This window comes from Schistocerca serialis, chromosome 9 (assembly GCF_023864345.2).
Source record: "Schistocerca serialis cubense isolate TAMUIC-IGC-003099 chromosome 9, iqSchSeri2.2, whole genome shotgun sequence".
NCBI classification, from domain to species: domain Eukaryota; kingdom Metazoa; phylum Arthropoda; class Insecta; order Orthoptera; family Acrididae; genus Schistocerca; species Schistocerca serialis.
In genome coordinates, this window is record NC_064646.1 from 444,215,989 (window position 1) to 444,240,880 (window position 24,892).

At 40.6% G+C, this 24,892-nt stretch overlaps 1 protein-coding gene across 1 annotated transcript in view; it reads right to left on the bottom strand.

Annotated features, from left to right (window-relative positions):
* LOC126418993 (cell division control protein 45 homolog) overlaps positions 1 to 24,892 on the bottom strand; it is a 143,832-nt gene that overhangs the window by 89,732 nt on the left and 29,208 nt on the right. Inside the window, exon 5 of the mRNA XM_050086039.1 lies at positions 21,796 to 21,969. Coding sequence (XP_049941996.1) covers positions 21,796 to 21,969 — 174 coding nt within the window. The remainder of the gene's footprint in view (positions 1 to 21,795; positions 21,970 to 24,892) is intronic.

Sequence of the window (24,892 nt, forward strand, 5' to 3'; positions counted from 1 at the left end):
TTGTGAGTGTTCTGCATGGAAGATGGCATTCCGATCAACGATCATACAGACATCTGTTGGCAATCTGTGCAATTATGTCATGAATTAGATGCAAGACAGGGAAAACAGCAGTTTGTTGCTTTAATTTTGGACACCAGAACAGCCTTCAAGCCACTGCATGCTCATCATCAGATGGTGGTGTTACAGATACATTACTTGGACAATGAGCAGCTAGACACTATAGGTGTGGTGCTGGAGAAAATAACTGTATTTCCATTATTTCTGTGAGCAACACAGCCATAGCGCCTTGCTGCACATGGTTCAGGTAATGTTCCTGTAACAACCCCATTGGATGACGAGTCTGCAGTGGCTTGAAAACTAGTTAATATTGCAGAAAATAAATTTGTTGTTTACACATAAAATGGCAGAAACTCTGCTCTTCTCTCTTTCAGTTTGACGATGACACATTTGAAGGCACATGTCCAAGAACATGCCAAAATTTGAATTCTAAAGCATTATCAGCTACTGTGAACAATACTGAAACTCAAATTGCATAGAAATTTGTATCACAAATCATTGTTCATTTACATTAATATCAGGCAGGGCATTTCTCATACAAGTCTGCAAACACTGAATCACGATTTGGACAGGTGGACGTCTCCAGAATTCCACCTCATCTTACAACAGTGTCATCCAACACTGAAAGACAGACCAATGAAATATGGATGAATATGATGTCCAGAATTGATATCCCATAGGCACAAATGCCTGATTGCGTACACCAGATATATGAACTGACCCATATAGGAAAAAGTGTTAACCCATCTATTACTGTACACAATGTTGACCATGAAATCATCTTCATCTTCATCAGGAAGTCCTTCCAGTAACCATTTCGGATGTCATCGAGTACTACATTTTTTGAACAAAGTCCTAAATTTTTTGTGTGAATTATTAAAAAATGGGGTCAATGGCTTATTTTATGATTTATGCTGCCAAACACACTGTCCCTTTCACAAAGAAAATTGGTGACATGAATTTGTTAGAGACAAGTTAGACACAAGAAACAGAGACATAGGCAGAACAGCGGTTTTAGAATGCAGTTAGCATAATTGAGCCACAGAAATGTAAGATATGCCCAAATGAAAAGAAGGCCTTCACTGAAGCAATGTTACATATAATCCCAGTGTGTGTGTGTGTGTGTGTTTACCTAGAGATAACACGGTGGTATTTCCAGTTGCACTAGTGAAGTTAACAGCTTCACAGCAATTTTCTCATTTCTGGAGAGTTAATTCTGCAGTTCACTGCACGATGGATTCCCCTCAATCAGCATAAATAGTGGTTATCCAGTTTCTTTGTGTGGAAAGTGAGCATGCTTCACAAATTTATCGCACGATGAGTGACATGTATGGTGAGCAATGTCTCCCATGGTGCACAACATTCTGGTGGTGTCAGCATTATGAGGCACGATGTGTAAACATCAAGAACATAATTGATTGATTAGCTGAGGGAAGGGGGTGGCAGTGGGGGGTTATGGGACTAAATGGTGAGTTCATCAGTACTGCAGTTCCAAAGGTACTCTCAGAAGAGAGAGGGTCTGCTAAAAGTAGACAGATCCAGCTGGAGGGGTCAAACTATAAAACGAGCAAGTTAAAACACACACACACACACACACACACACACACACACACACACACACACACACACACACACGCACACTACTAGGCATCAAAGGGTAGACCAAACCTAAAAAACGGAAAAAACAAAAATCAAACAACAGAAAACCCAGGATGGAATGTAACAATATTATGAGAATGAAAGTAGCTACTCACCATATAGTGGAGATGCTGAGTTGTAGATAGGCACAACAAAAAGAGTCTCACAATTAAAGCTTTCAGCCATTGGCCTTCGTCAACAATAGACACACACACACACACACACACACACACACACACACATCACTGCAGTCTCAGGCAACTGAAACCACACTGGAAAAACAGACAGATAAAAGAGTGGTCTTCGCATGGGGAAGTGGTCATGGGTCCCAGACCGAGAAAACATGAAGAGAGCCCCAACCACAACCACACTGCCCCTGCTCCAGGAGTAAAGAAAAACCCTATATCAGAAAATAACAACAACTTTCATGGAGGAAACTGACGACCGGTTCAACCATCCATGAATTGTCTGCTAAAGTTAACGATTAAGAATCTGGAAGACTATACTTAATACGAAGGGCCAAAAGAAGGGCACATTCCACCAATCTATGCAATACTGTCAGTCCAGCTCCACAGCCACATTGTGGGAGTGGCTCATCACGCAAGAGAAAACAATAGGTGAGCATGGTACGATCAATGTACAAATGGCATAAGACAGTAGTTGTCTTGATTGTGTGGAGTTTATCACTGAGGGTAGCAGTTCACCAGGTATCATTCCACTTTTGGGCAGAGACAGACAGATTTGATGAAGATCCACATTCTCTGCAGCTGGAACCATGGAAGGGAGTTTGAGGGGGGGGGGGGGGGGGGGGGAGTATCTACTTCTCTCACCAAACTGTCAGCCAGTTCATTCCCTGGGATGCCCACATGACTTGGGGCCCAGAGAAAGACAACTGAGCAAGTGGCATGGCCAAGGGCAGAGAGAAGGTCAGGGATAGCAGAGACCAAAGGGTGACGAGAGTAGCATCGATCTATAGCCTGAGTCATACATGTTAAAACACTGTGAAGGGAGGCCTGCGTAACAAAGTGGCCTGTTAATAGCCAGCAACTCTGCTGTGAACACACTACTACATGACCGCAGCAATAAATGGAGTTCTAAGCCAATAGGAGATGTGAAAGTGTATCCCGCCTTATCTATTGTCTTAGAACCATCAGTGTAGAAGATGGTAGGGCCCTGGAACGCTGCAAGAATGGAACATACAACACGCCGAAAGACCATAGGGGTGACAGAGACCTTTGGATCCCGGAATAGGTCAATCCTAATCCATGGTCCAGGCACCATCCAAGAGGGAGGGCGGGGGAGGAGGAAGTATACGGGGCACATTCTAGCAAGTTGAGATGAAGATCCCAACAGAGGGAAGTTAGCCACATGTCAACTGGCAATACCACCTGAGGTGGGTATCAGGAGGGACATCCACCATTTGCAAAGAGGAGAGGGTAGACGGGATGGTCAGGGAATCGGCATGTGGCAATTGCGTAAGAAACCAGGAGTTGGCTCCCCACTTCTGGGAGCAGACTGTCGATGGGAGTAGTACGAAAGGCACCAATAGCCAGAAGCATCCCACAATGGTGAACAGAGTAAAGTATTTTCAGAGTGGAAGGAGCTGCTGTGCCATAAACCTGACTACCATAATCTTGTCTGCACAAAACCAGAGCACAGTAAAGAAGGAGAAGAGTAGCAAGATCTGCACCCCAAGAGTGTTAAGCTTCTGCAAGAAGGCAGTCTTCAGGCGGCAAATGTGAGGCAGCCACGTCAGCTTTTTATCAAAAATAAGGCCCAATAAATGGGTCTATGCAACAATATCTAGGCAAGTTCCGGATTGGAGTGTACTGTGGACCAACAGCACAAATTCATAACCTGCATTTTGGAGGGAGAGAACTGGAAGCCATGGGAGAGTGCTCATGTAGAGGCCTGTCAGATGGTGCCTTGGAGCTGGCACTCAGCCGATGCTATTGAATGGGAGCTGCACCAGATGCAAAAATCGTCGACATACAACACTGGGATACCCAGAGGCGCAAAGGAGGTCACAAGCCCACTGATGGCTATGAGGAAGAGTGTGACACTCAACTCAGAATCCTGTGGGCTACCACTCTCCTGGATCCAAGGGGTGCTGAGTGAAGTGCCAACTCGAACCCAGAAGAACTTTTGGGATAAAAACTCACATATAAAAATAGGGAGAGGGCTGCAAAAGCCCCAGTCATGGAGGTTAACTAAAATGTGAAGGGACCAAACTGTCTCATATGCCTTACGTAGGTCAAAGAAGACCGCAACAAGGTGCCGGCAGTGAGTAAAAGCCGGTCGGATTGCTTTTTCCAACCTGAGTAAATGGTCTGTTGGAGATAGTCTTTCCTGGAAGCCATTATGATTTGGGGACAAAAAGCCCCGAGATTCAAGTACCTGACATAATCAGAGCAATTTACCATCCTTTCGAGCAGTTTACAAAGTATATTGGTCAGGATAATTGGGCAGTAGCTCTTGAGAGACGTTGGGTTCTTCCCAGCTTAAGGACGAGGATAACTATACTGTCTTGCCATTGCAAGGGGAAGGCACCCATAAGCCATATGTGGTTGAAGACCCTAAGAAATGTTGCCTCTGGGTAACGTCCAAGCGTTGGATCATCTGGTTGTGAATGGAATCTGGGGCTGGGGCCATACCATGTAAAGAAGTAAGGGCCTACAAGAATTCCCATTCAGTGAAAGGTTCATTATACAGTTCACCTTGGCGGGGGTTGAAACTGAGGGATTCTGTTCAACTCACGTTTCTGCTGGAGAAAGGGACCAGTATAGGAAGAAGATGCCGATGCTGTCTCAAAGTGTGTTGCGAGGTGTTCTGCAAGGACTGATGGATCAGTACACAGAGCACTCTGGAGAATAACACCCTGGAGAGTAAGACTCTGGACAGTTGATTGTCGCTGGCAGTCGAGAAGGCTACAGAGTTTGGACCAAACCTGCGCTGAAGAGGCTTACATCACCATGGAGGAAACATACTGCTCTCTGCATTCCTTTTTACTCTGTATAATAAGGCAGCAAGCCTTAGGATGCAGACGCTTAAAAAGGATAAGGTTGGCATGTGAAGAGTGTCATTTAAATCACTGCAGTGCCCATTGGCAGTTCTGGATAGCGACTGCTACATCCTTGGTCCACAACAGTACTGGTCTCTGATGAGGGGGAACTGTGGATAGGGGGATAGCAGAGTCAACAGCATGAAGATTATTGGCAGAGACTGCATCGATGCAACTCAAAACGGAGATGTTGAAGTGCACAGCAGGCCAATTGGTCCTGTGAATGCCAAACATGGGAGCCCGTCTGCCTGATGGCAGCAGGAGAACGATGGAATCACCAGAAAGTGGTCACTGTCACAAAGGTCAACATGGGGTGACCAAAACAGGGAAGCCCCGAGAGCAGGGGAGGAGATTGTGAGATTGATAGCAGTAAGGGTGCCATGAAAGGCACTCAAGGGGACACAAATCAAAGTCTGTAATAATTTGGTCAATTAGAAGACCCCTTGAAGTGGCACTCCCCCACAGGGGGTGGTGTGCATTGAAGTCCCCAAGGAGGAGATATGGGGATGGGAGTTGCTGTATTAAGGTGGACATTTCAACGTAAGGAAGTGGCTTACCTGGAGAGAGGTAGATGTTGCAAACATTGATTGCTGGGGTTGTTTCTACTCTAAGCACTATTGCTTCCAGTTTGATACAAAGTGGGATCCAGTCACCAAAGACACTGGTGTGAACCAAAATGCGGATCCCCTGACACGCTATCCCGGGGATGGCACGGTTTCGACAGAACGCCCAATAACAACGAAATGTTGGAGAGTGGTCACCACGGAAGTGTGTTTCTTGAAGAGCAAGAAAGAATGCAGAGTAAGAGGAAACAAGGTATTGAACCTCCAGTAGGTGTCACTAATGTCTGTTGCAATTTCACTGCATTATCGTGTGGAGAGAATCCAGGTTAGACAATATGGAGCCGAGTGGAGGTCATGTCAATTGTTTAGTGGTCATCACCGACAAGGATGGGGTGACTTCCATAAATAAGACAGCTGACTCAGGTTGCGGGGTGGGGGGATAGCACCTCTGGGGACACCAGGTGGGCCTTGTCCTGGGACTTACATTTTTCTTTTTCTTCTTCTTCTTCTTCTTCTTCTTCTCTTCAAATGTGGAGTAGGGCAGGGCACAGAGGGAGGAACCAAAAGAGAGCGAGCAACCTTGGGACGCACAAGTGATGCGTCTCATGGCCGAGTTAGTAGTAGGCTTCCGGCCTCAGGTATTAGTAGTGTGATCTCTGTGTGTGAGGGGGCTCAGCCAGATAGGACATAACAGCCCCACCACAATGACTGGATACACGTGCTGATGGCCTAGCAGGGTGGAGGGGGGTGACTGGGGGGGAAGGAAGAGGGAAAGGAAGGGGGAGAAAGGAATCTACACCGTAGACGGTAGGAGGGAGTTCCTCCCCAAATGGCTCACTCTAAAAACAGAAAATTTAGAAATGGAGATCAAACCCGAAGCAAGGACCAAAATACCAAAAAGGATGAAAGACAACAGGCTTGAGGAACAAAACTGCAAGCAATACAGGGAACTAAGTGGATAACCAGGAAGACATAAATAATAGTGCCGAGAGAGGGGAAGGAGGGGGATGCTGGTAAGGAGCAAGGATTGGGAAGGAGGGGCACGGTGAAGGAAATGCAATATCTCAGGGCTCCACGTGCGCCATGCTCAAACTCATGAAAGAAGTGCGAGTTGGTTGGTTGGATTAAAAAGGGGGGGGGGGGGGGGAGGGATCAAACTGCGAGATCATAGGTCCCTTGTTCCCAGTAGAACAGCTACCCAAGGAAAAGAAGAAAACAAAGAAGACATACAGCACAATAACAGGAGAGAGGAAGTACCAGAAGAACGACAGAAGGAAAACAAACACTACAAATGGACAAAGCAGGACAATAAAACCACAGAGAGACACAAGAAACAGGGAGAAGAGATTAGAAACAAGAAAGCAGATTACCATGGCCGGCTGACCATGAGAATAAAAAAGGAGAAGCCAGCCACTCTGCAACAGATTAAAATCTCCACCCTTAAAGCACTAGGGTGGAGGACAGGGACAAAGTACATGTGTTAAAACTCAGATCCAATGATAAAACCTACCCTCATGAATAAAACATAAAACTAAAGCTGCTGTTGAACGTAAAACTAAAGCTGCTGTTGAGGCATTGTCACCCAACACCGAAGGTTGGATGCTGGTTAAGTTAAAAGTCCGCCGCAGAGCGGCTAAAAGTGGGCAGTCCAGCAAGAGGTGGATGACTGTCATTTGGGAGCCACAGTGACGCTGAGGTGGGTCCTTGCGACAGAGGAGGTAACCATATGTGAGCCACGTATGGCCAATGCGGAGCTGACAAAGGACAACTGATTCCCTGCGAGAAGCCCGCATGGAAGACTTCCACACATTTGCAGTCTCCTTAATGACACGCAGTTTGTTTTGCATACTGTTATGCCACGCCGTCTCCCAAAGCCAAAAACCTTGCTGCGTAAGACAGAAAGCAGGACAGTTTCAGAGATGCCCATTTCATGGAGCAGTTTCTGCATAGCCTGTTTGGCCAGCCCGCCAGCAACACTGGACAATTCCAGGACAGAGATGGACTCCTGGATGGTCGCTACCAAAGGATGGCGAGCATAGCACTGGTCGATAGCCCGTAAGCTGCTCTGGGAGTCAGAACACAGAAGAAACGACTCACCAGAACAGGAATGGATGTACTGAAGTGCACGAGATATGGCCACAAGCTCTGCAGTGAATAGACTGCAGCCAGCGGGTAAGGAATTCTGTTCAATATGGCCTCTGTGGACATAGGCAAAGCCAACATTACCATCAGTCATTCAGCCGTCGCTGAAAACAACTTCAGAGCCCCGGAACACAGCAATAATCAAGAGGAAGTGACAGCAGAGAGCAGTGGGGTTAAAGGAGTCCTTAGGGCCATGCAAAAGGTCCAGACGAAGCTTCGGCTGAGGTGTACACCATGGTGATGTACGTGAATGGACCTGAAGTAGAGGTGGTAAAGGGAAGGACTCCAGTTCGGAGAGAAGGGATTGCACGCAAACCGCAATTGTGAACCCTGACCTGGGCCGCCTATGCGGGAGATGAACTGCCATGGGTGGGAAAAGGAGATGGTAACTCGGATGCTCAGGAAAACTACAAATGTGTGCAACATAACTGGCGAGCAGTTGTGCACGTCGGATCCAAATGGAGGGACCAGGACACTGGTCACTAAACTTGTTCTAAAAGCTCCCGTCACTAGGCGAACGCCACAGTGGTGCACTAGGTCGAATAAACACAACGCTGAGGGTGCCCCCGAACCATAAACAAGACTCCCATAGTCAAGGCGGGATTGAACCAGGACTCTGTAGAGCTGCAGTAGTGTAAAGCAATCTGCACCCCAGTTGGTGTTGCTCAGGCAGTGAAGAGCATTGTGGTACTGCCAGCACTCCCGTTTAAGCTGACGAAGGTGAGGTAGCCAAGTCAATTGGGCATCGAAAACTAGTCCTAAGAATCGATACGTCTCCACTAAAGTGAGTAATTCATCATTAACATAATGTTTGGTTTCTGGATGAACGGTACGATGCCGACAGAAGTGCATGACACACGACTTCACGGCTGAAAACTAGAATACGTGGGCTAGAGACCATGATTGCACCTTGTGAATGGCTCCCTATAGGCACCGCTCAGCAACATCAGTACTAGAGGAGCAATACAAAATGCAAAAGTCACCCACATACAGAGAAAGGGAGACCCATGGCCCTACAGCTGCTGCTAGGCCATTACTGTCCACTAAAAATAGAGGTATGCTCAATACGGAGCCCTGCAGAGTGCCATTCTCCTAAATATGACAGGAGGGGGGGGGGGGGGGGGTGAACTACGGGAGGCACCAACTTGGACACAGAAAGTACGGAGCAACAGGAAGTTTTGGATAAAAATCGGGAGTGGGACCCGGAGACCCCACTCATACAATGTGGCAAGAATACGATGTTGCCAGGTCATGTTGTATGCTTTACATAAAGACGGCAACCAGGTGTTGACATCTGGAAAAGGCTGTTCAGATGGCAGACTTGAGGGACACAAGATTACAGCGGTAGAGCGACCCTGGCGGAAGACGCCCCGACATGGAACTAGTAGGCCACCTAACTCCAGGACCCAATACAACCGTCGACACACCAAACATTCCAGCAGCTCACAGAGAACATTGCTGAGGCTGATGGGTCGATAGCTATCCATATCAAGCGGATTTTTACCTGGTTTGAGCATCGGAATGATGGTGCTCTACTGCCATTGCAATGGAAAGATGCCATCATGCCACATCCGGTTGAAGATGAGGAGATATTGCTTGTAGTCAGATGAGAGATGTTTAATCATCTGACTCTGCATTCAGTCCAGTCCAGAAGCTGTGTTGGGGCAATGTGCAAGAGCGCTGAGGAGCTCCACCTCTGTAAATTGGTCATTATAGGATTCACTGTGGCGTGTAGTGAACGAGAGGACTTTCCTTTCCTTCCGCCATTTGAGGGTACGAAAGGGTGGGGAGTAGTTTTCCGACGCAGAGGCCTGAGTATAGTGCTCAGCGAAGTGCTCGGCAATTATGTTTGTGTTGGTAGGGAGCACGCCATTGATGTTAACACCAGGGACACCTGTTGGGGTCTGGTACCCAAAAAGACATCCGATCTTCGTCCAGACTTGGGAAGGTGACATATGGCACCCAATGGTCAACACGTACCTCTCCCAACACTCTTGCTTCTGTCATTTTATAAGCAGGCGAATGTGGGCACGGAGCCGCTTAAAGGCTATTAGTTGCTCTAGGGAATGGTGCCGCTTATGTCGCTGTAGAGCTCGCTGACACACTTTAATTTCCTCAGTGACTTCCACCAGCCACCAAGGGAAGCGACTTCAGGCAACCACCAAGGGACTGTCTTTCACCTGGGGCACTCTAGAGAACGAGGGATCATGTTTTCAGCTGCAGAAATTATAGTTGTAGTGACCTGCTCAATCACAATGTTGATGGCACCAAGTGGGGGAGATTCAATGGTGACAACAGAGGTGAAGGCTATCCAGTCTGCCTTGTTTAAGGCCAATGCCGGTAGGTGTCCTTGGGCATGACACCAGGGGAGTGACAGGAAGATGGGGATGTGGTCACTACCACACAGGTCGTCATGTGCTCTCCAGTGGATAGATGGGAGAAGTCCCGGGCTACAAATTGATAAATCAATGGCCAAATAACTGCCACGAGCCACACTGAAATGTGTGGTGGCCCCAGTATTTAAGAGGCAGAGGTCGAGTTGGGGCAGTAAATTTTCGACATCTCTGCCACAGCCAGTAAGCATGGTGCTACCCCACAAGAGGTTACGGACATTAAAATCTCCCAAAAGTAGAAAAGGTTTAGGGAGTTGATCAATCAGTGCAGCCAATATGTTCAGGGTTACCGCACCATCTGAAGGGAGATATATACTGCATTTCCTGCGTCGTCTGTATCCTGACAGCCACAGCTTCAAGAGGAGTTTGGAGGGGCACAGTTTCACTACATACCGAGTTCAGGGCATAAACACAACTCCACCTGACACTCTATTATATTCGCTACAGTTCTTGTAATATCCCCTGTAATCGCAAAGGGCAGGGTTCCGCATTGCCGAGAACCAGGTTTCCTGGAGGGCAATGTAGAAAGTAGGTGTAAAGCTTAACAGTTGCCGTAGGTCAGCCAGGAAATGCAACACTCATGTAGGCAGTCTACACCTCAGGGTCACCTGCTGCCACTGTGAGTCCCCTGGGGGCATCGGGGACATGCCATGCCCTGGAAAAGTGTACATTGGCATCACCAGTGCCAAGATTTCAGATGTAGAATAGCTCATACGGTCGATTTGTTCGATGGCCATATCTGTTGTTTAACTGATGATAAGCAAAGAAACTGTGCATCACATAATCCATGAGAAGTTTCATTATGGCAAAGTTTGTGCACAGACGGCGCCCAAGCATCTCTCGGAGAATCAGAATATGGTGAGGATGGTGTTTGCCTGAATCATCTGTTGAGATATGCGGAGCAAGGAACGGATTTCACTGCTGCGACTGTGGCATGTGATGAAATGTGGTGCCACCACTTCAACCCTGCTTTCAAACTGATGAACATGGAATGGTGGCATCTCGTCTCCCTTTGTTCAAAACCAGCCCAATCAGCTGCAATGGCTGCACATACGATGATCACTTTCTTTTTCAATGTAGAAAGACCTTTACGCATCTGGCTATCACAGAGTGCAACAGTTAATGATCAAAGGTATTGCAATACACTGCTAAGACTGAAATAGGCCATCAAGAACAAGTGCACGGGCAAGCTCTCAAATGGCATAGTGCTTCTCCATGACACTAGGTTGTGTTTGTAGAAAGATCCTACAGCACCTCCAAAAATTTCAATGGGTGGTCCTGAAATATCCTCCTTACAGCGCTCGTAACTCCCCATCTGACTCGCATATCTTCGGCCCCTTAAAACAATCTCTGAAAGCTCAGAGGTTCATCTATGATGAGAAAGTACAGGACACAGAGGAAAACTGAATCTGGAGTTTCTTTGCTGGAGTCATCCAGTCCCTACTGACAAGCTGGGATCAGTGTATCAACATCAGCAGCAATTATGTACTGTTGTACTGTTCCAAGTAAACTGTAATTATGATACTGTTTTTAAAATGTCTTTACATATAACTACAGCCTAATTTTCATTTGGACACACCTTACACTTGGTGATGAAGTTGGTCTGAAAAAATTAATGGTTATGAAAACACCACTGTCATTAAACTAGTAACATTTTTAGAGCCAGTCAAAGAAGCAACAAAATGCTCAATGGTGAGAGACCTCTGACAATAACTTTTTTGTTTTGAGTGCAGACTAGAAAGTCACTGCAATGCAGCAGCCGGCGATGCAGAGACAATTTTACAACAATCAATTTTTTCAATTATTGACAAAATGCTGTCACAATTATATAATGTTCTAATATCTCACACCTCCCCTGTCTGTGACATACACTTGTGACATAACACTAAGTATTTGGATTCATGGCTACGTTGTTGCATTTGTAGTATTAGTTTTTCGTTCACGATTCTTTTGATGCTGAAAAAATATAATCTGCTGCCGACTCATTTTTATTAGTCACCAACTGCAGAAAGGAAACAAAAAAGAACATTTGTGCCTTCTTGTTCCAGTAGCAGTCATACTGAGTGGATGCAAGTCAGAAGCACATTCATAATTTTATAATGTTTTACTCAATATAGTGGCAAGTTAATGAAAGATTTGGTGTTGCATACATTATTTCAAACATCACCGAAAACTTTATGATACTTATGTTATAGGCTTTTTCACAAAGTGAAAACCAAGTACGGAAAGCAGATTGCATACCTGGAATAACAGAGCATTTCAGATTTGAGAGAGCAAGAAATGATGATGATGATGCTTACTACTACTACTACTACTACTACTATTACTACTATCCTGCAGCAATATGTATATAGCCAAATCTGGTTAACGAATTTCTGTCTCCTGGTCAGAATATTAGCACCAACACCAGATTACTGATGCAGGCTTACTATTACCACAGTGGCAGCATGGTGTGCCAACCTTTGAAGCCACGCTACTTCCCATGGTGCCCTGTATGATCACAGCATTCTCACTCCAAGCATTCACACTCATGTATGCCACATCCTAGTGAGAATTAGTGAGGGAAACCACCACTCTGCTGATCTTTTATTTTCCAATCAGTCAAGAACATACACAGTTGATGGGTGATGGGTGACTTTAAATAGCACTATGGTTCAATTCAGTCATGTCACTGAGCTGTTGGAACACCCACTGGATGGCTCCAGCACATCCACTGAGTGTCACCAGAAAGTACAAATGCTGGTTACAGCTGGTGGGGACACACTGTGGCTCGCTTCAGGCAGTGTAGCTTTCCAAGCATTGTCTTCCCTGTCGAGCCACCAGCATGAAAAATCGCCTACCATCACAATGCTGATGTGAGGATTTTGTGCCATGTGCCTCAACTGATGAGAATTTGGACTCAACTGGATTTGCAGCCTGCATATTACCTTGGGTTGGTATCGGCTCGGTTCCACTTGCATTAAATGTGAAACACAAAGTGCAAAATGACTTCTTGTCAATAATTCTGGATTTTGAGTTATTGTTTTTTACATTCAGCATTAAATTACAGACAATTAAAAAAAAATTTAAAAAAAATTAGAAAATTTAATTCCATCTCTTAACCTGAGTGAGTTACAACGGACTGAATATTTGTGATGGAAAAGACGTGTTTTGAGATAATACTTTAAAAGTTTCACTTTATTACCATTGTTTAATTGGACATATTTAAAAAACAAATTCTGCATACATATTACCCATAAAATGTTCTTGGTCAAATGGTACAGAGTTTTTTAGGTTAACATCACATATTACGAGATTAACCCCTTCAGACCTATAACACATTACTTTGTACATAAATCTAAAACCATGTACATTGCCTCTGACAGTGAGAAATTAGTGAACCCTTTGCTGCTTTTGTTGGCAGACTACTGGTATGTTATTGCCAGCTGCAAATTGGCAACATCTGAGGGCATTTATAACTCTCATATAAAAACAGACCTCTCACCTTGTTTGGTACTATTGCAATCACAAAATATTGTCTTTTTATACAAAGCTACTCTGAACTTCTTAAAATGCTTCTTAAATTTAAGAGATGCTATTTTGTGGAACACTACATATGGAGCTGCAAGATTTTGAAAAGCAATTTTTGTCGGGGCAATGTTGTTTCCCCATAACAAAATAAGGCCCATTTTCAGAAGAATGACATTGATTGATTTTAATGTTACTATGATTGCTTTTAATGATAATATTGACTCCTGTTGCATTCAAACAACTTTCAAATCAACATGAGCACGTACAAAATGAAGTAAATTATTACCAAAAATGAAAATAGATTATGTAGACATCACTGAACATTTTTGCTTGTACTGAAGATTTTGCTTCTTTGACAAGAGCTGCCCTTTTCGTTTTCCATTTGACTGGAGATCAATTGTGTCAAATAAATTATTCTGTTATTAGCTCATTAGGAACCCATTGTGTGGCAGAACAATTGGGTTATGGAAGTCGTATGAAGTTTGTTAAAAGGTGGTCGTAGTAAGCTGTAGTGTTTCTATAATTTGTACAAATATTTTTCTACTCATTATTGACTAACCATCGTAGCCTCCATGTTAAATCACACTGCCAACTGAATGACAGTTGTGGTTTTTGCCAAGCACATATATAATAACTGCTAGCTGTCTTTATTGTTAATGTTTTAGCTATTGTGTTTTTTGGGTGGCCCCATTTAGACTAAATAATGTTTGGCAAGAGCAGGGCAGGCATTACCTGCAGGGGAAGTAATGGTTGTTGAAATCAAATCTGTAGGAGAGCCACAAGTCCTACAAGTCTACTTTGGACATTACAAATTTGTTCACAAATACACCAGTTAATGAAGCATCAGAAATAATTAAACATAATTTACCAACACATAAAAGCATAGCAGTAAGTGAGATTGTAGAGCAGTTAGACTTCTTGCAATTTCATGACTTTATCTTTAACAGAAAAATTTACCAAATGGAGACCACTTAGCAATGGGTAATAGTTTGTTAAGTACATTGTCAGGTTTATTTCTTACTGACTTGGAAATTAACATTTTTGAGAAATTCCTTGATATAAAAGAGGAAATACTGTATTATCACTAGTATGATGATGACACTATAATTTTATTTAGAGGCACTAAACAAGATTTAAATGAAATAACTAACAAACTTAATCAAATGCACCCAAAAGTTACATTCATTCACAGACAAACATCAAACTGATAGCTGAGTTAATTTCCTTGATTAACAGTTGCAGTAAGCCTACATATTTGGGAATCATTACTGGAAATAACTGAATCATACAACCCAACATAAAAAGTATATTTTTATTTAGCTTTAAACAGCATGTTACAGTTACCACTCACTGACGAAGAAAAACACTCAGGTGGACGTTCCGTTACTTTATAGTCAAATTAGTTTTAAAGACCCTCTACCTAATAATATATGCAGTAGTAATTTCGTTATGCACTTGAACATAAGAGGTCTGTCTGAAGGAATGATCAGGAAGCTTTATGATATAGAAATTTTGCTAGAAAGTGTGAAACAATCTGTGAAAGTAATATGCCTTAATGAACATTGGCTAAAATCTGAAAATATCAGTCTCCTAAATAAACTTACAGGTTATAAACTGGCTACCAGCTTTTGTAGGACCAATGGGTATGGAGGCTCTTGCATATTAGTTCATTCCACGGTAGACTATGATATCAGACAGAATTTTAGCCATCTGAATGAAGAAGGCACATTTGAAAGTTGTTGTATAGAACTTAAAGAGTATAACACACTAATTATCAGCATATATCGCACCCCTGGGTACCATATAAGCTCTGTATTCTTAGATAAGTTTGATACATTGCTACATAAATTAAAATGCGAGAAACTGTACAAGAAAGTGGTTATATGTGCTGACTTCAACATAGATGTAAGGACTGATGACAAATTTTCTTCACACTTAAAGAACCTGGTAGCCACAAATGGGCTAAATCTTAATTTCGATCAGTATACAAGAATTACAGCAAGCTCTGCAACATGTATTGACAATATTATAAGTAGTTATAATTATTATGTAAAAGAAAAATTTCTTCTAGATTTAGGAGTATCAGACCATAAAGCACTATTTGTATCACTACCGAAGCAAAATTCAGTCTGCACAACAAAAAGATGTAGGAATTTCAGTCAAGAAAATGTGGAAGTATTTTGCAAAAAACTAAGCCAAACCAAGTGGACAGTCAGCAAACACACTTCCACAAGTGACAATTACAATAACTTTTTAACTGAATTCTTGGGTGTATTCAATGAATGCTTCCCTTTTGTAACAGTGAGGACCAGGTCCCAAAAAAGTAGATCCTGGGTAACAAAAGGAATTAGAGTGTCTAGTGCTACTAAGAGGAAACTGCATATGGAGGCAAAAGTAAATCGAAGCCCTCAATTTCTTAAGTATGTAAGCACATACAAAAAAACATTTGACAAAATAGTTAAACTAACAAAATGTACTGCAAATAACGACTTCATTACAAATGCAAAAAACAAATCAAAAGCTGTTTGGTCTGTTATAAGAAGTGAAGTTGGCAGTGAGGCAGAGAGAAAATGCCCTTCTAAAATAGTGATTAATGGTAGAGCTGTTACAGAACCCAGTGCCATTTGTGAATCATTCAATGACTTTTTCATAAATTGTAACAAATTTGGTGACTGTTCACCACCAAATACAAAGCCCAATATGACAGATAGCAATTGCACATGTTTTAAGTTTTCTCATGTTTCCATCTCAGATGTCATCAAAATCATAATGTCCCTAAAAAATTCAAAATCTGCGGGGTGGGATGAGGTCCCCACTGAAATAATAAAAATAGTACGTCACAGTATTGCATATCCACTCTCTTTCATAATCAACCAATCATTTGATGAGGGATGTTTCCCAGATCGATTAAAATATGCAGAAGTTCGGCCCATACACAAAAAAGGCAAACAAGATGAATTGGGCAACTATAGGCCAATCTCACTGTTACCAATTTTCTCAAAAATATTTGAAAGAGCTGCATGTGATCAGATTGAAAATCACAATTCATCTAACAGCATTATCTTAGGCAATTAATATGGTTTCAGAAAAGGCCGCAGCACAATCCATGCAATAAATGAATTAGTCACAAAAGTCAGCAGATGTCTTGATGATAGAATGTGTGTGTCAGGCATCTTTTGTGACCTGTCCAAAGCCTTCGATACAGTAAATCATGACCTGCTTCTCCAAAAATTGGCACGCTATGGTTTTCAAGGCAAATCTCTTAGCTGGATGTCATCATACTTGGCAAACAGGAAACAAAGAGTACTTATTAACATCAACGGCAAGAAATTTCTCTCTGGCTGGAAAAACACTCAATTAGGTGTTCCACAAGGCTCAATATTAGGGCCACTGCTTTTTCTATATTATATTAATGATATGCCATGTCAGGTCCAGTCTGATACTATCCTCTATGCAGATGACTCAACAGCTGTAGTCTGTTGTAAAAATGAGGTAGACCTAATTCGCCATATTGAACAAACACTTGGGGAAGTGGAGGCATGGGTCAAAAACAATAACTTGACATTAAATTTTACGAAAACAGAAATTGTTCATTTTACCACAAAACAATCTGCACAGTCTATAAGTGAAATAAGGTATATGGACAAAAAATTAGAGACTGCAGACTGTGTCAAATTCCTTGGCGCGTTAGTCAATAAAAACCTGTTATGGAGTCGCCATGTGGATAACATACTGGGTCGACTGAATAGCCTTGTATATATTATGAATATCTTGTATAGTATTACTGATTTAGCTGTAAGAAAAACTGTATATAATGCATATTTTGTTTCAGTCATTAGGTATAGTATAATTTTCTGGGGGTCTGAAAAAACAAATTTACTTAGAGCTTTTAGACTACAAAAAAGAATCATCCGAGCAATGGTGGGAGCAAAACCAAAGCAACACTGCAAACCTTTATTTGTAAAACTGGATCTAATGAGCATTCCAAGCATATACATCTATGAAACTCTCACTTTCACGAAAAGAAACCCACAACTTTTTGAGGGCAACTTCTTCTTGCATCAATATGATACAAGACATAAAACGAGCTACATGTTACCTACCCACTGTTTAAAATCATATGAAAAAACCCCATACTATATGGGCATGAAATTTGTAAATAAAATATGGAAAGATATGGATGACCCAAATATAAAAGGCACCAAAAGAGACCTGGAAAAATATCTGAAAGATAAATGTTACTATAGTATAGAAGATTTCATGAATGGTAACAATGCATTATAATTGTAATTAAAATACCTCTTTGAAGGTGTTACACCATGTATATTATTAGTTTATTGTCTATTTTTAGTATTGTTATATATAGTGTAAAAACTGACAAGTCACCTATGTCACAATCTTTGATTGTATAAGGCATGTTATGTGATAATAAAAATTGAATTGAATTGAATTGAAAAAGTTTCAGAATAACAAACAATCAAAAAGCTGTATTTGGAACAATTCTCTTGAAGTGACGAAACTGTACTGCGCTATAAAGAAAAACAATGAATGGACGGAACAACAACAATACGGGCAGACCAGTAGAAGGAAAATCACAAAGACAAAGAAAATTCCAAAGACAAAAGGTTAATGTCGAATTTCGGAGAAACATTCCCTTAGACACGGGAAGGAGAATGTGCATAAGACCAAGTACTGTAATTCAGGACTATATTAAAAAACTGTTAAAATTTTCAGAGTACATACATTGGCCAAACTGGAGACTGTATAAAGATTATAATACAGAAAATTTCAATTTAAATGCCAATTGTACAGCATTTGGTAAACATTTGAAGACAACTATCCATACTTTTGGCAAGATTCAAGATAGCATGAAAATTAGCCAGATAAAGACCCTTTATCGGAAGAACTGGAAATTTTCACAGAAAAGAAGAGAAACAGACAAAATTTATTACATGAACAAAACAAATTTGTTTCAATAGATTCTTCCAGTTGTTCGACAAAGTGCCAGCGATTGTCTGTTAAGACACAATCTTAACTACCTGCCATTTTATCCTTACCAAAATATTTTCAGAAGTGTCCCTTTTGAAGATGCATTGAAAGATATATTTTTAAGGACATTTTAATGTATTTTTTGAACAATTACTTTAACGGATATAACAGCATAGTGAAATTTGACTAACACATGAATGATGTGTGTACATATACAACCATAAAAGCAGCAATTGACGTTTAAATTTGTATCTTCTATGGCAGTTTAAAAGTATTTCATTACAAATGGTAGTTGTTTAGCATAGTTTAATAATGATGTGGTAACTGATGAAATTGGTTTTTCATGTGGTGAATTCAAATCATTTTTGAGTCAGTCAGTAAAAAATATTCCATTATCTTTGGATGCAAATGGCCATAGACATCACAAAAACTAATATTATATAACCAACTTCATCTCTAAGATATGTAATGTAATCACCCAACTTCTTTGACTGTATGTTATCTTAATGTAAATTGAATATGTTCTTTTACGTCACTAAGATTCCAACACTCTGTAAATTCCACAGTGTATGATGATGCTATTGTTAAATTGCCCAAAACCACTTCATAAAAAATACTGACTGCAACTTACGGCTATCCTACGAATTCAAACAGTAGTTCTTCAAACCTCTGGTGATTACTTTTTGGGGGGAGGGAGGGGGATCTCTTGAAAGAGCCAAACTGGAGTTTTAAAATCATAAGGATCTGAGTGCTTGGACTGACAAAAACTGTGCAGTGTACTAACAAATCTGAGTAGATGGGTAATGTACTCACACAAATGTGTGTTATGTGATCATTTTAAAGGAAATGTAAATGACATCATATACCCAAGATCTTGAGGGTATTTCTTTTATTTATAGGGTTAACAACAGGGTATTATGAGAATTAAATTTTGTAAATTTATGTAGAAGTGATGCCATCCTGTATTTTCTTTTATTAATGGCTGTATATTGTGGTTATTAGAAATTGTATTACTGAATTGTAAATGCAAACTGGGGGTTCAACTCTTGATTTTGATCAGTCTTTTGAAATTTTTAAGTTGTTAATAAAGATAGTACCTAAATGCTGTTGCACAACTCTCAAACCGGCACCACCACTCCTAAAATCACAAATAGTCTGCAGTTATATTTGTTTAATAAGGTAAGCACATTCACATTTTTGTACCACAGGACTTCATTTTTTTTTTTTTTTTTTTTTTTTTTTTTTTTTTTTTTTTTTTTTTTTTTTTTTTTTTTTTTTTTTACATATGCATGGGCTCACTATGACTCAATTAGTACTCAAGTAATAATGCTAAGTTTGTTTTGTTTGTAGATGATAACAAACATTGCAATAAGTCACAAGTCAAGTACAGATTTAGAAATGGCTGTTAATCAAATCTTCACTGAAAATAAATGGTTTAAAGCTAATTCACCGTCATTAAACTTTGAAAAGACCCACTACATACAGTTCAGAACCTGTAGGAGATGTCCTTCCAGCACATGTATGGCATATGAAGACATGCAGATCGAAGAGGTGGCAATGTCGAATTTCTAGGATTACAACTCGATAATAAATGCAGTTGGGAAGGGAATACCACAGAAATGCTGCAGCGCCTGAACAAGTCTGTACTTGCAGTGACAATAATGTTACGTGTAGGAGACATAAATACAAAAAGCTTACATACTTTCATTCTATTATGTCATAGGGGATCATATTCTGAGGTAACTCGTCAAACTGAGCAAAAGTTTTTAGAACGCTAAATTGTGTAATAAGGCTGATTTGTGGCGTCAATTCAAGAACATTATGGAGACAGCTAACTTTGTATTCTAACCACTACTTCTTAGTTACTTTATTCCTTAATGATATTTGTTGGAAGTCATATATCTTTATTTTCAAACAATAGCTCAATACATAGTATCAATACTAGGAATAAGAACAACCTATATAAAGACCTAAAATCACTTACCTTGGTCTGAAAAAGAGTCCAATATTGAGGAACACAATTTTTCAATAAATTGCTTGCATCCCTTAAAGACTTGGTTTCAGATAAAACACAGTTTAAACAGAATTTGAAAGACTTTTTGATAGGCACCTCCTTTTACACTATAGGTGTATATCTTAAAGGGGACTGTTAGACCAGCTTAATTAAAAATGTCTTTTAGATTGAAGTTTTAACAGCACTTGGTCACAACAGTCAAGATTACGTAATTTGTGTACAGTAAATTTATTAAAAGTGCATAACTATGTTTCATTCTGATAGTGTACTAATTATGACAATATTAGCAATTCCAGTTTACTTTAATGTATTCACCTATTTCATAAATATCCTGACAAATGATCAGGGTAATGGGTATTATGTTCAAATGTTTATGCTGTTTATGTTATACTTTCTAACTTGTTCCGCACCCACAAGAAGCATCTCATTTTTGGATCCATGGAATGAAAACTAAATCTAATCTAATTAAAAAAAAAAGATACTAAATACAAAACAGCTCCTGCTCTGCCAATCTCTTACACTTCCATTTTTCTATGAGTAAGAAAGTTTACACACACAAACCACCAATTAAATCATGAATGAAACTGAGGATACATTATTTAACAGCTACTGGATTACAAGCATGGAAATTGTTGATGATGTTAATATACTGTACAGTTAATATCATGCAATAGACTTTTGGGTGATGTAACACCAGTAGCGAAATCCACTGCAGTTCTTTAATTCCTAGCAATAATTACAAAACAGTAACCTCATTGGTAAGGGCTGGCAATTACTGCCGATTGTACAGATCTTATGTAAATAAGGACAAATGATAAAATGTGTGTGCATGATTATGATATGGGATTGGAAGCTCAGTTGTCCATTCAGATACTGCCTGAAGAGCTACCAGCATGTATAGCAATTTAATTTCATGGTGCTCCTTATTGTTATTCTCAATTACATCAAGTTCTCCAGTTAATCACCAAAGCCATTTTCTTGATGAACCTACAGGAAATCGCAAGTGTGATCAACATTTGAATGTTGACTCATGATAATCCACTAATTTACAGTTAAGTGCTGTTCTCACGATCTTTGCCATTAACATCCCCAGTCTGTAACTGGAGTTTCTGTCTTGCTAAATAAGACTCCTTGCAACTTTCTGGTCTTCCACAGATTTCAGTAAATTGAAAGCTATGATAAAACCTTCTATTTACAATGTTAGAATGCAGGAGCATTCGTTCTATTTATTACAAAGTTTAGAGTAAATAAATTTAAATATGCAAACAACATTTTTGTTTGTAATCAGGTGATTACCATTTCTATCAACCCTTCAATAAGATATAGTGAGTACTTTCAAAAAGTGTAGCTGACAATGAAACACATCAATGTCAATTTCAGTATAACTACATAAACTTCTTAAGTAGAAAAATGAAACAATATACTCACGGAACGACCATAGTAACTGAACTGTGTATACTCAAACATGATTCGGTTTCTATTTTCTTCCCATAACCTGCGTTCTCTCCTTTTGAGGATGGCTTCTTCCCCCAAACGCCTGCGTTTAGCCTGACGGGATTCCTCCTCTCCAGAGCCTTCACTCTCTTCATTTTCTTCTTCTGACTGGAATGAATTTATTTGAATTTCATGACGGAAATAAACAAGAGAAACTTATACTAGCCCTTCTCCTTTCTTAAAGAAATTTCCGCCATTTGACTGCTAGTTAATCACTTTTTTTACGCAATCATGATTATTAAGATAAGTCACAGGCATTATTAAAATAATGCCTGTGACACACCATCATTGGAAAAACATTTTCCTGGACTTATAGGCCAAATGTCATATTACAGGATAAGAGTAAATATCCGAGATACGTAATACTGATGACATTATGCGCAATGTGAAAACCATTAACAAACACTATGGCATATTTAGCAGAAAATATATTTCTATGACCTGCATTCATCACTTCTGTTCATCAGTTGGAATAATGTCAGCAAAATTATGTATCTTGGATATGTACTCTTATCCTGTGAAACCTTAACTGGTCTATAAGATCAGAGATATTTTTTCCCGACGATGACATTTCGGAGACATGTCAGACTTATTTTAATAATTCAATGTGCACTGGAGAATGTTTATAAAGCCAAAATCATGACTGTCTAAAATAAATGATAAATTAAAAGTGAAATGGCAGAAATATCTTTCAAAAAATTTTATATGACTGGTCCTCCATGAAGGAAAGATCATTATACAAATACAAGGGTCATTTGAAAAGTAAAGAATGTTTTGTCTTAACACATGACTGTGTCCTAGCCCCCCCACCACCACAACCACCACCGCCGCTGCCACCACCAGTCACCCACTGACTTGGTACATAACCGCTTCAGTTTGATGGCAGCTATGATCCAATACGGCTGCTTACTGCTTAGTTGAGTGACTTCAAAATGTATGATAAAATTCATGATCCCACTAAGTGTGAGTGCACAGTGTTATCTGCTTTTTAAATGCGCAAAAAATATGACCCATCAATATTTATAGTCAGATAACTAACGTTTACCGCAATGTGACAAAAAAGGCGTTAGTTTGGAAGTGGTGTATCATGTTTAGGGGCAGACAAAAAAATGTTCACGATGACAATCACTTAAGGTGACTGACAGACTCGATGCAAGGATTGAAACAAAAATTAAAGACGATAGGCATTTCACAATTAGTGGATTGCACTCATTTTTTTGAGACATTCAAGAACTGTGTATATGAGATTGTTAGTGCAGATCTGGGCTATAAATATGTGTGTGCCAGCTGGGTTTCTCGAATTTTGTTCAACGAATGCAAAACCAAATGAATTGCTGCTGCATTGACATTTCTCTGTCACTACAAAAAGGATAGTGATCAATGTTTGATTCACACTGTCACTGGTGATGAGACTTTGATATCAGGAAACAAAGTGCCAATCAATGCAATGGCATCATACGCAATCCCCATCGAAATCCAAAAAAGCAAAACAAATTTTAAGCACCAGAAAGATTATGACTACAGTGTTTTGGGATCGTAAGGGTGTCCTGCTCATAGATTACTTACCTAGAGGTGAGACCATGAATGCAGTGGCCTACCGTCAAGATGATTCAATGACTTGGCCATGCCATTAAAAACAAGTGGTGCAGAATGCTTGTCACTGGAGTCAAACACCTACACAATAATGCATATCTGAATGCAGCAGGTATGACATAGGACTTGTGTCAGTGATTTCAGTTGGAAATGTTCCAACAACTGCTGTGCAGTCCAGACTTGGCACCAAGTGATTATCCCTTTTCCCCAAACTGAAAGACTTTTTGAGTGGACAATGCTATGGAAGTGATGATGAACTTAAAGAAGCCATTAATCAGTGGTTCAACAACTTAGCGACAACTGAGTATGCAGAAGGCATAGAAAAGCTGGTAAAACGGTGTGACAAGTGCATAAATTTGAATGGTAACTACGTAGAAAAGTAGCTTGGGTATAAAATTGTATGTAAAACAGTTTCATTTAATTACAGCAAATAAAACTTTCTATACAAAAAAGTGTTCTTTACTTTCTGAATGACCCTCATATAACCAATATCAATAAAAACTTATTCCAGCAGTTATTACAGATTACGTATTAGTCATAACAGCCTGTAGATTGAGTTATTTTGGTTGGTTGGTTTGTTTGGGGTATAAAGGTACCAAACTACAGGGTAATCAGTCCCTTTTTCCTGACACAAGCAAAGCTCAAGTTAAAAAATACACCCACCACCAAACCTAAAAAGAAAACGAATGGAACAAACAAAAAACAGGGTAAACATATACCACAAGTAAAAGAAGGTGGTAAACCCATAGGAGCATATGGTCTGGGCTGGCTGATCACAATAATAAAAGAGGATGAGCCAGCAACTCTGCAACACATTAAAATGTCCACCCCAAAAAGACAAGACGAGATGAACACATGTAGGGAACAGACGATTCCCAAGACAAACAAATGCAAAGAAAGTGTGACAGAGTTAAAATGGAGGGAGGGTGGCAAACTCATAGAGAAGGCTAAATGCACACCCTTAGATGGTATGATAAAAAAAAACCCTAACAAATAAAACGTAAAACTAAATCTGCTGTTGAGGCATTGTTGGCCAACACTGTAGGCAGGGTGCTGAGAAGGTTAAAAGTCTGCCACAGAGCGGCTAAAAGTGGGCAGTCCACCAAGATGTGGACGGCAGTCATATGTGAGCCACAGTGACGCCAAGGTGGGTCCTCAAGACTGAGAAGAGGTAACCATGTGTTAACCACGTATGGCCAATGCGAAGCCGGCAGAGAACTTCAGAGTCCATGCGAGAGGCCCACATGGAGGTCTTCCACACATTCATAGTCGCCTTAATAGCACACAGTTTGTTGTGCATACTGAGATTATGCCATACCGTCTCCCAAAGCTGAAAAAAGTTGCCGCATAATAATGATAACAGGTCAGTTACAGGGATACCAATCTCTAGAAGTGGTTTCCGTGTAGCCCCGCCTGGCCAGTAAGTTCATTTCCTGGG